Here is a 16,109-nt window from a genome sequence, read left to right on the forward strand (position 1 = left end):
CACTGTGGGATTAACCCAAAGCAAAAGGACTAACTATCCCAGCTGCCAGTCTTCCTTTAGACCAGTGGTTCTCAAACTTCCTAATGCTGCAACTTTAATACAGTTCCTCATGTTGTGGTAAGCCTCCCAATGATAAAACATTTTTCATTGCAACTTCACAACTGTAATTTCACTACTGTTATGAATTATAATGTAAGTAAGTGTATTGTCTGATAATTTTAGGTGACCCTTGTCCAAAGGTTGTTTGTTCCCCCTCCCTCCAAAAAAAAAAAAAAAAAAAAAAAAAAAAAGATTGAGAGCCACTGGTTTAGTGAAATTTTCTAAGGTCAACCCAGTCAATCTGGCTGGGGCACATTCTCTCCCCCTGTGTGTTGTGTTTCCATCTTCAAAAGAATTAGAGTGCGGTCCAGCCCTTTACCCACCACTACCAAGAAAGAAGGTGGAGGAAAGAGTGTAGGAGAGAGGCAAGAAGGAAGCAAAGAGGAGGAGAACAAGAGGAAAGAAGAGGAAGAAAGAAAGGAAGAGGAAGAAGATGGGGACGAACTGAAAAGAGAGAAATGAAGCAGGAAACAGAGGAAGAGAAAACGGAAGAGAGAAAAAGAGGAAGAGGTGGAGGAACAGGAAGAAAAGGAACTTTACAAAATTTCAAATTATGAAGCAGGGATTTGTAGAGACTTGTTTTAAATGAAGGAAACATGGATATATTTTAAATAAATGCACGTTGCACACTCAGGAGACACCAGGTTTCATGAAATGGGGTAGGGGATGACACGTGGGACGCTGCAGATATAAACTTGGGCACACTGAAGAGGAAGCTGAGGGATGCAGGTTTTGTTCCTTGACTCCATCACCCTCAGGTCTCATTGTATTTTGTTATGCCCGCTAAAGCCCTTTAATACATCCATTGGCCAAAACAGAATGGATCTGAGCATGTTGGCTTCAGAGTCCAGAAATCTCAAACACAAATCAAAACCTTTGAACCTCACTTGTAATGGTCTCTTGGGTAGATAGACACCCAGGAAGCTTAGTCCTTTGAGTCATCGTTTTCTCGGTTATTGTTTCTCAAACAATAGCCCTGTGACTCAACCAATAAATTACTTATTAAGGGGCCACTAGCAGGCTCTCTAAGCCATGGCAGACTTCAAAAACCTAGGATAAGTTAGGATCCATCAAAGACTAGAAGAGTAGGGTGTACACCTAACATCTGCCAAAGGTTGAGGATAAGCCTGGGTACTAGTTTGGTTCTGATGCCCTTGTAGATTTTATTTGATATTTCCTGTCCAGTTTCATTCATCTGTTTCTCAGTGAAGAAACTCAGGGTGTCAGTCCATGGGTCACATTGAGGCTAAAGGTTGTGTTTGTTTGGCCCACAGAGTGTGTCCAAAAGTGGCCAAAGAAAATCACACAAAAATCTGGGTTTCTAGCTCCTCATAAAAAATGGAAGATTTGGCAGAATTGAGACCATTCCTGCCTAGCATTGGTTTAGAGCAGTACCTCAAGTGAGTCATACATTCCCCAGTTCCCCACTAAACATCACATTGTCCCTCACACCCATCTGTCTTCACTGACTGATATCCCTGCTGACCTGGCAGGTACCTACATCTGTGTGCTCCACAGGTCCCTTTCCTCAAGATAGCCACAGAAGTTATCTTGGAGGAAGTGGCCTTTGGATAGAAGATGAGAAGCTGTTTGTGTGTAGTTTCTGCCACAGTGAAACGTCAACTCATTGGCGCAACCTTCTCTGGTGCTTCCAATTCCCTACTTGCAACCAGAACAGATCCAGGTTTCTCTGTCTAGACCACCAGTACCTTGGCATCAAGAAAATGCAAGTTCCCATTCAGTCCTGTCATTTTTCTCGATGTATGAAGTTAGAAACCTGGAGCATTCACACAAATGCTCAAATTATCCTTTTGCAAAATGGAGATGACACAAAAACCTTCTTCATAGTCTTTCTGTGGTGACATGTAAACAAAAGATCGCATATAAAACTGTCAGCAGGGAGTTTTAAGATTCATTTTGATAACATTATTTTAGAGCAGGATTTGGTTAGCATTATCAGGAAAGGATCAGGCACCATATATTCTAGTTTCGGTAATTTTCTGCCACAACTACTCTGCCACTATAGTGTGAACATTATAAAGAGATCTTTGTAAGCATCAGGGCATGGTATGTACCAATAAAACTTCATTGAATAAAAGAAAAACAAACAAACAGGCAATGGGATAGATTTTGGTATTTGGGCAGTAGCTGTCCATCATTGCCACAGTCAAGCAATGTGGTTAGTTTAAAGATGTTTTATAGGGGACTGGATGAAGAATGGATGTCTCCACAGGGCATCTGTAGCATTGGTAACTGGGTCACTGGACTCACAAGGTCAGGTTCCCTTCCAACCATCCTATAAGAACCCTGCCCTTGCCAAGAAATCTCTCAGTTTTCACCTTGAAATCTCATTAGACCTCAGTTCAGAAGTGATTTCTCCCACAATATCTTGACAGACCTTTCTGAGATGGCCAGTCACCCATGTCACAGAAATCTCTATTTTCCCTTTATCACTCTGACAATGCCACAGCACTACACCTTGATTTAGGATAGTTTGATGAACCATATATGTACTCTCAAGCAGCCTGCATGCTCCTGGAGAGCCTGGCTTCCCACACAGAGTCTGTGCTAGCTAGATGCACTCAGAAGACACTCAGGAGGTACTGAGCCTGAAACTCTTCTCCTGTGACACTGGACCCCAGTTGGGGTCTAAGGAGTATTTAAATTCTATTGTACAGCACATGACATTATGATAGACTCCTATGGGTATCAATCAGCTACCAATATAACTACAGATTTCTAGAGGTTCAAATAAACACCAGGTCAGTGTTTAGTAAAGGCCCCAGTATTTGGAGTTCTTAGTATATCCTAAAGTTATAGGCACTCACAGTAAAATAATAAAATTGCTAACCCACTATCTTTGAGAGAACCAGGAACCAGGGAGAGACTGGTGTCCAGTCTTAAGTCTAAGTCTTACCTTTATATGTTACTTCACCACTATTAACCCCACTGTTCTAATTTTTACAAGTATGAAAGTATCAAAACACTCCAAACCTTAACAAATCCCCATGAGCTAGTCTATGCATGGTAGATATGTGAATGCCTAGGCACTACCACACAATAGTTAAGCTTTAGCAAGTGTTTCAGCATTGATTTCAGTGGTAACACTGTAGGGGAGACTTTGTGGATGGTTTTGGAATAGAGAAGGCTAGAGCATTTTCTCTGGTCTGTGAGAACACAAGAGAAGGGAAGAGGAGTGAAGGGGAGAAATGGAGAAGAAAAGTAAAGGGAGGAGAAGGGAAGGGAAGCAAAGTGAAGAGGGGAAGGATTTGAAGAATAGAAAGCAATTTTAGAAGGAAGCATGGATGTCATTACAAGATTAACATTGATGGAGAATTTGGATAAACCAATGAAATTGCTTCTTGCCTTCTTCTTCACATGAGGAGGTGATGTCTATGAGAACAGAAAACTTTCTGTGTGTCATTCTCTGTCTTCACTGCTTTAGTGCAGAGCATAACATACAGTTGGGTGCATGTTCACATTTCTGAATGGATGAGACTGTGCCTCCACTCCAAATGTTAATAGAAATACCAATCTGTCTGGCACCTAAATCACCACCTTTTGGAACCCTGTTGTGCTTTAACTGCAGTCTCTCTAGGCTTCAGAACAGGTAAGGTCTGTCCTGGAACCCTAAATATCAAGCTTGGATTCTGTGAAATCACTAGCCCATAGGTCAGTGCTTTTCCAGCCCCATAAAATCTACACCCTCTGTTAGTGACTTTATAAAAGTTGTCTTTGTGGGGGTACCATCCACTGGAGTGACCCTAGCCTGTGCTCATACCTAGGAACACTTCCCTACATTCCCCAGTGCCAAACTTCAAGAGAACAGACCCTTTACCAAAGCCAGAGATTAACCTTCAGTATCTGAGGGAACTAGGTTCAAGTGTTGCCTCTGTGGCTTGTCAGTTCCTAACGTGTACTCAGTGTCTTTCTGTCTGAAGCTGGATTCACTCTCTTTGAGTTCTTGCCATCCAAGAGTCTGTCAAAATGTTCAGGGAACTTAGACATGAGTCTTTGTATAAAGGAACCTTGGCAATCAGTAATGCCAAGAGTTCTCAGACTAGTCATGCCTAAACCTAGAAATGTCTCTTGACGACAGTGAAGCCAGAGAACCTGCCTGACAAATGGACAGCTACGTCATTCCAACCAGAGGAGATGTGAGAGAACATTATCTTCAACTTGCTCTGCACTGCTTTCATTAGTCTGATGTTTATAGACATAATACATGGACTTGGCCAAGTTAGGAAGCCAAGGATTTAAGCCTATCATTTTGAAAAGTACAAGAAGATATTCGTTCTCTCCTATATGGCTAATTTGTTTTTCTCCCAATGGTTCTCTGAGCTGAATTTCAATAGAGAGCAGCAAGTCAAGGTTGGACCAAAAAGAAGTCAGGATTCTGTCAAAACCACCATAAGCCTTAGGAAGCTTATGGTGAACCCAGCTCACAGGTAAGAGGACAATGACTTGGCCCATAGCCTCTGCAGCATATAAGCCTTCTTTATAGAGGCAAGGAAGCCATGCATATTCACACTTACACAAATATATATGTATGTTATTTTCACTGTCAGTATCTCTAGTTCATTAAGTTGTAGTTGGCACATAAAATTATGTATATAAAGTGTAGAAGATAACAATTTGATGCACGCATGCATACCATGCAAAATATTAATTGCCACTTACTCTACAACCTCACATAATCACCATTTGGGGATGGTGAGAACACTTAAGGTCTTCTACTCTCTTAGCATGTATATTCATCATGCTGTCCACCAACACCCCAGATCTTAGCCATCTTCTGACTAAGATTCTGTATCCTGTGCTCACTCTCCTACCCTCCATAAACAAAGTTTTAAAACACATTAATCAAGCCAGCAACATGATTTTGTGAGTCAAAGCACTTGCTAAAAAGCCTGACAACTTGAGTTCAAGCCTCAGGACACACATGGTGGAAGAAGAGAACTGATTACTGAAAGTTGTTTTCTGACTCCCACATGTGCCCACAGCATGCATGGCCAATTGCCATCACTCACAAAATAAATAAATAAATAAATATAAAGCAAATATATATGTATTATATTGTGAGTGTGTGTGTGTGTATGTGTGCGTGTATTTCTCCCTTAAGAATACACAGCATTAGTTTGACTGAAATACTTGCACTCAGCTCTTTGTCTCCAGTTAGTCTGTGTTCTTTTGTCCTGGTTAAATGTGCTTTAATTAGCAAATATCTGTAAATAATTTACTTGCTTTACAAACACAACAGAACAATGGGATCGGTTTTCACATACATTCACCAAGCATGCATTGGATCTGAAGCCAGACTCTCCCATTGTTCAATAACTATATTAAGCTGCCTCCTCCCAGTTGCCTTTCTTGGAGGAGGTTGGGGGAAGTGTAGTGGGGATAGAAACCCAAATTCCAGTAACAATGCCATGTTCTACCAGATCTCAGAGGTCAAATACACAAGGCTGTCCAGCTCTGGCTTGTTCAAACCTTAACACTGCTGACAAAAAATAAGGAAATATGCCAAGCGTAACAGTCATGGGAGCAATGGTTGGAGAATGAGGGTGCTCATCAAATCCCTTCATCTCCTAAAACCCCTAGAGTGCAAGCCCCCCCCCAGGCACAATGATACCCAGGGAATCACAACACCTCATCTGAGCTCTGCAGGGGTTAAAACAACGCCATGCATACTGTGCAAAGCAAGATGTTAAATCAAATGAGAGTGACTGCTCTGGGACCAGAGGCATATTATTTTGAATAAGATTGAAAAGGCCAGAAAAAGCAATTCAAAAACATTTCAATTATGTATTTCCCAGAACTACATCTTTGAGAAACTAATGCAAATGCTACCACCACAATAAAACTTCTTCCCACATAAAAGCATATAAAACAGGTTGAGCAGCATATACTTTATAGATCATATGCATATTTTGGACTATTAATAAAAAATGCAAAAAATCTATGTATGCTTTACTCTCCAAAGCAATACAGTAATTATGATTAAGGGACATACAGCACGAAAAGAGCCAATTTATCTTCCCGGTGCTCAGGGATGCTATTGTGTAACTAAGCAACTAAAGACAAAATATGGTCTAATTAATTCATTCCTATGCTTATTTAAAAGACACAATTAGAACATTTTTATTTTCCAGCTTGCACAGTAGCTCAACATGCTTGAGGGTGTAGAAAGCAAAGCCTATTATTCGCAAAGACAAGAGTTTAATGTTTATGCCACACATAGGCTTGGAACTGAACAGTGGTGAATTGGTGTTTCACAGGCAGGGTTTGCTAGGAGTCATGAGAAAGGAAGATGGGGGGAGGTCAAAAAAGCAACATGTGGCCTCCACTCTTTTGTTGTTTTATTTTGGATTTTTTTTCTTTGCTTTTTTGTTTGTTTCTCACTCAGGTGTAAGGATTAAGAGGGGGCTGTGGACTGGATGGTCCTGTGCAGGAGAATGTAGCCATAAAGAGTTTATAGAAAATTCATGTCATCAGACCAGGCGGTGGTGGTGCATGCCTTTAATACCAGCACTCAGGAGGCAGAGGCAGAAGGATCTCTGTGAGTTCGAGGCTAGCCTGATCTACAAGATAGGCTCCAAAGCTACACAGAGAAACCCTGCCTTGGGGATAAATAAATAAATAAATACATAAATAAATAAATAAATTTATAACATCAAGCTACCACCCTGGTTTGAATGGCAATGTCAAAACTTCATCTTCCATGCTGTGGACACACATCTGAAGTGATGTAGATGCCATCGGCATGACTTCAGAGCCCTCTTTCAATGAATGCTTATCTGTTTGTTTCACAGTAAGTCTATATGGCCTATATACATGTTGATGTGGGCATTTGCACTTCTGTGTGTGAGTGTGAGTGCATGTGTACATATGAGTGTGTTAGTCAGATGCTGAATCCACTGTACTTTTTGAGACGGATTCTCCCATGCACCCAGAGGGCATCAGTTTGTTAGAGCAGCTGTTCAATGAACGCCAGGAATCCACCTGTGTCCACTTCCCAACACTGGGGTTATAGGTTGCCCTTTACCTGGGTGCTGGGTATCTGAACTTAGGCCCTTATGTCTGAATGGCAGACACTTCAATAACTGAGCTGCCTCCTTGGATCCACACATTTTGAAATGTGTGGTCAATACAATGCTCAGGGTCTGGGATTTGCATGGACACACTCTAGGGGCCAATGCTTAGTTTCTGATCAACCTGAACAGTCAGGGCTACAGCAGACTCTTTAAAAATCTACTGTGCACAAGGACTTGAGGACAGATTCTTCCAGAAACAAAAGATCCATGACCACATGTCTTAGAAGAGAATAAATCTCTTAGCGAGCAATCGATAAATTTGTTTTAAATATCCTTAAAAGCAAAGCCAACAAGTAATCATTAGTTACAATATTATTCTGAGTAGATGATGGCAAATATCCAACTGCCCTGCTATAAAAAATGACAAGCAAATGCATTTGATTCAAGCAATTATATGCTGGATATTGGTTAAAACTAGACTTTGATAAATGAGCTGGAGTTGTATGTTACCAGATGCCACTATTAACAATGGCATGCTTTATTAATAATTAATAACCAAGTATTTACATGCATGGACTCTTGTATTTCATAAAAAATAACATTTCCTGAGTACAGGCCTGACAGTTTAAATGTCAAGAGAGGTATTAATTGCTTACAATGTGGAGTCACTATTAAACTCATGGCTTAGTTAAGGTCATCCACCTGAAAAACATGCTCTCTTTTGTGAACTGCCAACATTACTCTAGTGAAGCTTGACTCTTCTGTCCAGAAATCTGGGTTTCATAGTTTACCATAGCTAAGTTCCCAGTTTCAATGAGCTGATTGGTGAAGATCAGAAAGGTACCCAGAAAGACAGTCATGGCGGTTCTGGGATGAGCCCTCAGTCTGAAACACTGGCTTATTTATTTATTTATTTTTCCTGAGAGTGGGACTAACAACATCCATTTTCCTACTTGGCTTCCATAGGGATAATGTGGCTATGAGTTTTAGTAGAAAGGAAAAAGTATGTGATGCGTATTGGGGTGTGCCCACAGGTCAGTGACCCATCAATGGACCAAGCTGGATGAAGGCAGGCTGCTATCAAAAAGGAATTTGTGTTTTAAATGATGTACTTAGTTATTAGTTACTTATGTCTATGTGTGTGAGCCTGCATAGGTATGAATGCATCACACATGTGCAGGAGCCCAGTGAGGTAGAAGAGGGTATCAGATTCCCTAGGGTTGGAGTCACACACAGTTTGGAGCCATCTGATATAGGTGCCAGGACTCAAACTCAGGTCGTCTGCAAGAACAGCAAGCACCCTGAACCACCCAGTCATTGCTCCAGCACCAGAAGAGTATTTTAAAACTAGTTTTTAAATTTAAATTGTGTGCAATGTTGGGAGCCAGAAGAGGGTTTCGTATCACCTGGATTTGGAGACACAGTTGGCCATGAGATACTTATTGAGGTCCTTTATAAGGTAAGTGTATAATCTTAACCACTCTACCATCTTTTCAGTGTCCCCAAAGTATTGTGATTTTATTGCTTAGTCATTCTTCATGGACTGAATTGTGCTGATGGCCACAGAGGGATTTGTAGGTGAACAGAGCATGGCAGAGGAAGAGAAGTCAGTGAGCTACAAGGAAAAGGAGGACTCTGGTAATTATATTATCATGCATAGAGAAAGAGCCCTGAGATTCTCAGTGCCAAGCACACACAAGATGGGAAACACCATTATCCCACAGACTTTTGGAAGAGGATTCATGTCCCAGAGTAGAACAGGCGCTGGCACAGAGTGGGTCTTCTGTAAATGTGTATCTAGCTCCAGTACACAGTAGGTGCCCTGTAAATGAGTGTCTAGCAAATAAGAATCCAAAGGCAAAGACTATTTTCCTCTTTTCCAGAAAGTTCGTGAAACATAGAGATCTTAGCTCATCTCAACTTCAACTCAGGGCCACATCTGGAAAGTCTAATGGTATTTCTTTGACTAGCATCTGGCAATCAGGGTGTGGGCAAACTATGAGCTCCCCAAAGGGGCATTCCCTTTCACCTCTCTGTCTGTGTCTAAGTACTCAATACATATTAGTACACATGAATGATATGTTTTCAAGTGTACTCATGTGGCAGGGCATCTCCGATTGTGACTTTATACATCTTTATACATGTTGGCCTCACTTCAATATCAAGATTGATCAACTTCTGGAGAAAAAGGGCCAACTAGTGAAGTTTTTTTCATTAACCCCCTTTGCTGCTACATGGTTAACACTCAACAAGTTTTTTTTTTTTTTTTTTTTTTTTTTTTTTTTTTAATGAACACAAGCTAGATAATACCTATATTGCCTGGAGCTTGGATCTTAGCCATACAAAATATACTTAAAGGTAAATTTTATTTATTCACAACATTAATGTCCTAGACTGAACAGCAAAACAGTTTCATGCAGGTAAATGATGATGACATCATACTAATATTTAATTATTTTTTGTCATATGAGACAATGTCCTAAGTCAGGTAGGAAAAGAAGAATAGGATCTGGGGATATAGCCCATAGGAAGAGCACATGTTTAACAAGTGTGAAGTGCTCACTTCAATCCCAAGCACTGAAAAATAGAAATATTCCATTTTCCACACCAACCTTATGGGCCAGAGGTCAGCGAACTTTTTCCGTAAAGGATCAGGCCTAACAACAAATATTTCCACTGTGTTGATCATATGGTAACATAAAAAAATATTATCTGTGTTGTTCTAGCCAAAGAATTTCAAATACTATACAAATGAATGAATTTGGCTACATCCAAATAAAACTTTATTTGCAAAATGTCAGTGGGCCAGATTTGACCCTCAAGTTTTAGTTGGCTGACCCTTATCACAGACCAGTGAGTGGCCTCCACGAAATGCTTTAGCACTTATCCTTGTTCTGTACATGGTCAGAGATGTCCCTTCATTTAGTTTTAAAGAATGACTAAGAATGGATAGTAGCCAGAATAACTAAAATCATCAGTGACTGAGTGTTCTTAGGTCCTGTGGCCCTTTTAAATCATAGTCTCATATTCCCTCAGTAGAATCTAGATCACCAGTTCCATTGTACAGATCAAGAAAATGAGACTCAGGTAAGGCAGGACATCATTCAAGGACAGCCCATATCAGTCAGCTGTCAACAAAACTCCGAACTCTTTGAGAATCAGCTTACAGACACAGATCAAGGCTGAGGGCTATGACAAAAACAAGGACAAGTCCAAGCCAGAACCATCTAGATTCCACAATGCATCTGCTTAACCCCAGATATGATCAAATCAGGTAATCTTTTGAAAAATGTGGCTGGTCCAGTTAGCAACATTCTTCAGTAGCAAAATATAAATTCTTAAGAAGCCTTCTGTTCTGATGACACAGCCAAACCCAAAACAGAGAGGAGAGAGAGAGCTTGAGTGGACAGAACCAAAATCACTGGGGATTTTAGCAAAGTGATCCAGGGGTTGCCATCTTTCAGAGAAAAGTCCCCAGTAATGCCTCAAATTCCAACGAGAAAAGCAATAGCAATATTAATGAAAATGATCACAGCCAATCATCATTGATATATCTACTGTGCATCAACTTGAATTGTATGCACTTTCCATGTAGTAGCTCATTTAGCCCTTAAATCAATCCTAGGAGTAAATGCTGCATGCCCATTTACAGATGAAGATACTGAGGCACAGAATGCTTGAGAAATTGCCCAAGATATTATCACTAGAGTGAGACTGTTAAAAATGTTTACACTTCATAGTTTTGGATCCAATTGCAACTATCCTAATCTGCTTTCGGTAGAACATGTGCTTTTGAAGCAACTTCTAAGTGGATCACCACTTATGGCTTATCCTGGATGGTGACAACTAAATGCTGTTACAAATCCTGAATGCAAGCTAGAGTCTAAAACACCCAGGCATGCTTGGTCTTGACTCAATGACATCATAAGCTTAACCTTCCCCATTCCTAGTTCCAGGCCATCAACAAACCTTCATGTAAAACCCAAGCCTGCACAGGCACGAAATTTGAAAGTCAACTGCCAATAGATTAAGTAGTTGGCAATTTGAGAATGAGCATGATCAGAAGTTGCCCAGTAACAGAACCAATTACCCACCTACTTTGCCCTGTCCTTCTCTGAAAACTACTGGCCACATGTGGCAATTGTGGGTGATTACCAAAGCCTCTACCTCCTGGCACATGGCCCTGCTGTTTTATCCTCATGCTGATTTAAGACAGCATCATGATTAGGTTCAAGAATCTACATAAACACTGAAGTTATTATGATTTGTTTTTGTTTACAGAATGAGAATTTATAATATTCTTATTGTAAGCCCTTTAATCTTAAGTATTCCAAAGCATTTCCCTATATAATGTCTCTCAATGTCCCAAATAATTCAGTTGTTCTTACTGATATTCCCATTTTGTGGGAGAAGTTGAAGCTAGGATACTTATGGTTATTTAAGGTCAAAGGAGATTAAGTTGAAGGATAGAAGTGTGTGTGTGTGTGTGTGTGTGTGTGATGTATGTGCATTTGTGTGTTCAGGGCACGAGTGTGCCGTGTGCCATAGCACACTTGTGGAGGTCAAGAGACAACCTCAAGTATAAGTCCCTGACTTCTACCTCATGTAAGACAAACTCTATTTTGTTGCTAACTGCTGTGTACTTTCTCACAGGAGCCCTAGAGATTGCTGCTTCCAGTTTACACGGGTTCTGAAGATTCAAATTCAGGTCCTCACGCTTGCCCAGTAACTGTTTTATCCACTGATCCTTTTCCCCAACCTCAAAGGTACCTCCTTTTCAAATGCTTTTTCTCAGCACAAGCTACTAGCACTGGAAATATCTGATGGCAGTAGTATATGTGTGTGTTGTCACCATCACCCTGGAAACCAATTGATAGCTAATTATTAATTACTATGAAAACATATTGCTATGTAGAATTGGTAAGGATTACCTGAACCACATAGAACAAAATATTTTTAAACCTGAATATCTGACCTTTGAGAGCTGATTGAGTAGTCTCCGTTTTAAAATGAACAAGGGACTGCCCTTATTGGTACATGCTTCTAGAATCTACTATGCTGTGTTTTCTTGTTTCAATAATAGGTTTTATGGGAAGGGGTAAGATTAAAGCTTAAAGTTTAGGAAGGACTGGATGACACTGGCTACATTTGACAGACTACATGACCTTGGCATGTTCCTGTCCCCATCCTTAAAATAGGTAAGCATAGTCCTGCATCACCCAGGATCCTGCAGAGATTGCAAAGATCCATGTGGATTTTTTTTTTTTTTTTCTAACCTTCTGCAAATCACAGTGAACCACACAGGGACGCTATTTCTAAACTTGCACAATGATCATGTTCCTGCTTTTAGAACTGACGTCTTCACATTTCAAGACATCAGAAAAATAAAAAAAGGCAGAACGACTCTTTTTAAGAGGGCCGAGTTCTGGTTGTCCTTTTGAGATAGATGCTGATGTCAGCTCAATCAAGAAATTATTAACCTCCATTTGGTTACTTAAAATAAACTCTACTGGCTGATTAAATGTTCTTGAATATCAAGAAAACATTCCCCTGCAGTTACCAACGGCAAAGGCATCCTTCAAAACTATTTAAAATCAATAATAAAAACCATTTCAATGTATATAAACAAGTTAATGGAGTAGGCGAAAACAAAGCAAATTTCTTAATGAGAGGCCCTGTTGCCCCCTCTAGGCGCCTGCAGTAAATGCTGGTCTCTCTCTCCTCCCCAGGAGCCTGGCTGCTGCTGTTCTGCTAACGTCTGACTTAGGCCAGGGGGGAAATGACATCACCGGGGTGGAAAGCCGATCCTGCACTGGGAAACTTTCTACCTGCTTTCCATTTGTCATAATTATTTTGCACAATGCAGCTTCCATTTGCATAATTTTGAGGCGTGTCATTATCTCAATTGAAAATTGTTTTAATATGGCTGAATAACTCACAATGACATCAGCCAAAGTCCTAATGAAATATACAAGTATAATCATACAGCTAATTACCAGCCGTGTTAGCATTAAAAAACAAATCATGCATAATATTAGACTATGTATAAGCAGCTGAGGATTATAAATAGAGCCGCCCTCTCTCCACAAACCCCCTAGAGTTTACTTTTAAATGGCAAGATTAATTTTCTGAGGTATGGCTCATACAGTAGATACGAAATGCCTAGATCATTACAACTCCCCATAAGGAACAATTAAAAAGAGATCGTGTGTTTAAAAACATATCTACTCATTGTCAACAGTTCTGACAGACAGATGGGATCGTCTGTGGCTTTTACTCTTAAACCAGAATTTGCCATTTAGTTAGATCAACAGAAATTAAACAGGACCTAGTGGGGTCAACTCCGGGTCTTTTAAACAAATATTCCAATTTCAATTAAAAAAAAAAAGTGACCACAAATATCCCATAAAACACTGAATGATTTCCTCCTGGGTTTAGTCCGAAGTCTGTTAGGCACCAGCTCTTTTCTGGATATTTAATCCTTCCCTTCTCCAGATCACAGGCCATGTTGAAGTAATAAATTTGAAAAGCAAATAATAAGAAATCAGGAAGGGGGAGGAAGAAGGAAGACAGCTGCGCAGGAAAGTTGGGTAGGGGGAGGGGCCTGAGCCCGAGGGTGGGGGGAGGCGCTCAACCTGTTGGTGGGCTGCAGGGGTCCCACTCTGCATCCACACACCACCTTAGTCAGGCTGCAAGCGGAGCCGGGAAACCGAACGCTTAAACCCAGGGTTGTGGGGAGGGCGGGGGAGGGGTGTGTGCTAGGAGGAGGGCGGAGCTTATTTCCGAAAAGACAGATTCCTGGGCCGAGGTTCTGACGAACTCCCTTAATTAACCGGCCGCGGACCACTGAGGGGTAATTCGATCCGGGGGAGAGGGAGTGAGCTAGCGAGGCCAAAGTGCAATCAACTCCATCAGCTCCAGGAATTTCTGCCCGGGCTGGCAGCTCCAGGGCCCCGGAGGAGTTCACCACCGAACCATTCATTTAACAACAGACCTACCTCGAAAGCTCGCGAGCCTGAAGTCGAGCTAGCTGCCCTCAAAAGTCTCAGTTTGATCACCCTGCCTCTGTCTCGGGAGACACAAAGCCTTGCCAGGGGGGCTGTGGTCCTCCCTCCCGCCGCGCCCTGGGTACAGACTCCCCAAAATAGTTCCCGGGGGGTGTGTGTGGGAGGGGGTAAAGACCGCGCCACCGAGCTCGACCCTCGGACCCGGGGAGCCCGTAGAGCTGCGGTCACACCCGCAGTGACAGAGCCAGAGGGAGGTGGCTCAGGGGCAGCGCCGGGTCTACTCCGCGTCCACCCCCCGCGCAGCCCCGCACCGTACCGCACCGCAGAGGCCCCTGCAGCCGGCCCCACACCCCACTGGAAGACGTCCACTTCGCGTGGAGTCACTGGAAACCAGAACATCAAATGGTTCCGGGAGGAGGGGGAGTGGGCGCGAGATAGTTCTTAATGCCGAACGTGTTTGTGCCGGTTACACGACCGCTTTGAAATCCGCCCGGGCAGATGCGCAAGTTATTTGAATGTATTATCCCAGTACCTGTCATTTATCACTTCAGTCAACACGCCTTTGCCAACTCAATCGCTTTTGATCTCATTCTGCCTCCGTTTCGTAATTTCCGCCCTCTTAAACATATCAAATACTTAAAAGAAAAAAAAAAAAAAACGTGAACAATATCAAAACCCACCAAAAGAAATCCATCCAGCCTAGGAGCCAGGCACTAAGGCATTTTTTCCCAAAGGCAAATATATATTATGTATATATTAAAACATGGGATATTAATCTTCAAGCGGAGGTGGCAAAACCAACCAACACACACACACACACACACACACACACACACACACACACACACACCCTGGAAGAAAACCCTTCCCGACAAGTTATTTGATCTTGACTAAAATCAGCAGTTGGACGGTCTTTGTAAAGCTGACAGCCAAACTCTGACAATGGTAAAATACTCCAGCCCCAGTTAGTGGCGCTACCCCTTTAAAAAACGAGCGGATTCTGGTCGCCGCAGAACTGAATACAGTATTTTCAAGCTTGCCTTATAATACGCATTACTGGAGGGGGGGGTGGATAATAAAGAAGGAGGAGAGAGAGAGATAGGTTTACCACCTCGCCATGGTCGCTATTTCTGCCCTGGGGAGTGTCTTCCGGGAGGAAATAAAGTTTTGAGCTGGATAAAAGTTGCCGGCTGGTCCTTTCTTCCCACAACAGCTGGAGCTCCGCTATGCAAATCGGATCCTTTGGCGTACATCTTACAAAGAAAAAGTCGCCAAGGGACAAAATTCTTGGTTTGCCTTCAAGGTGGAATTGAAAAGCCTTATAGAAAATATAAGGTCCGTGTAACCCACACGGTGAGCCGACCCACTGCAGGGGGAGGGGGAGAGAAAGAGAGAAAAAAGCACCACGTAAATAATGTAGCCATCAAGCACAAATATCTATTCCCAGGCACAGTCACACACAAGACAGCCAGACTCTCAATACAGACCGGCCCACACCACAGATAGAACGCTGGGTGAAAAATATTACAAACCCCATTAATTTTTGAGTCCCTTAAAAAAAAAAAAAAGCCCTCCGGGTGTCCACCACCACCCCTCCCCAGCTCCCCATATGAGGCGATAAAATTACATTATGTAGGTATGATCAGCGCAGGGTTTTTTTTTTTAAACAATAAAAAATAATTTTGGGGGGATGCAGAGGGTAAAAGTTTGGTGAAAAGTTTGTGGGGGGTGTGGGGGGGTGTGAGGGGGTGGGTGAGCTGGGGGCCTGGGGGGTGCCGGGGGGCGCCGGGACCGCAGGAACGGAGGAGAGCGAAATACCTGGAGTGAGTTGGGCTCCATCTCGACGTTCTGAATTGATTGAACTCAACATTCTCTCCAAACTTGTTGGCTTGAATGGATTGCATCAGGTCCTGGCAGGGTAAAGCATTCTCTGCCTTCAGCTGGCGTAATGTCTCAATATAAAACTAAG

General features: G+C 42.0%; 1 protein-coding gene across 4 annotated transcripts in view; it reads right to left on the bottom strand.

Moving 5' to 3' along the window:
- The window catches only part of Arid5b (AT-rich interaction domain 5B), a 174,757-nt gene extending 158,648 nt beyond the window's left edge, over nucleotides 1-16,109 (bottom strand). For 2 of the 4 annotated variants that reach the window (XM_051186850.1, XM_051186849.1), the window contains exons 1-2: nucleotides 15,959-16,109; nucleotides 15,252-15,506 (exon numbers count right to left, since the gene is read on the bottom strand). In XM_051186850.1, the coding sequence (XP_051042807.1) occupies nucleotides 15,252-15,506; nucleotides 15,959-15,979 (276 nt within the window). In that variant the 5' untranslated portion in view covers nucleotides 15,980-16,109. Of the gene's footprint in view, nucleotides 1-13,768; nucleotides 13,817-14,131; nucleotides 14,284-15,251; nucleotides 15,507-15,958 lie in introns of those variants that run through there. The other 2 variants (XM_051186852.1, XM_051186851.1) reach the window with 2 other exon arrangements.

Source organism: Phodopus roborovskii, unplaced genomic scaffold (genome assembly GCF_943737965.1).
Source record: "Phodopus roborovskii unplaced genomic scaffold, PHOROB, whole genome shotgun sequence".
NCBI classification, from domain to species: Eukaryota; Metazoa; Chordata; class Mammalia; order Rodentia; family Cricetidae; genus Phodopus; species Phodopus roborovskii.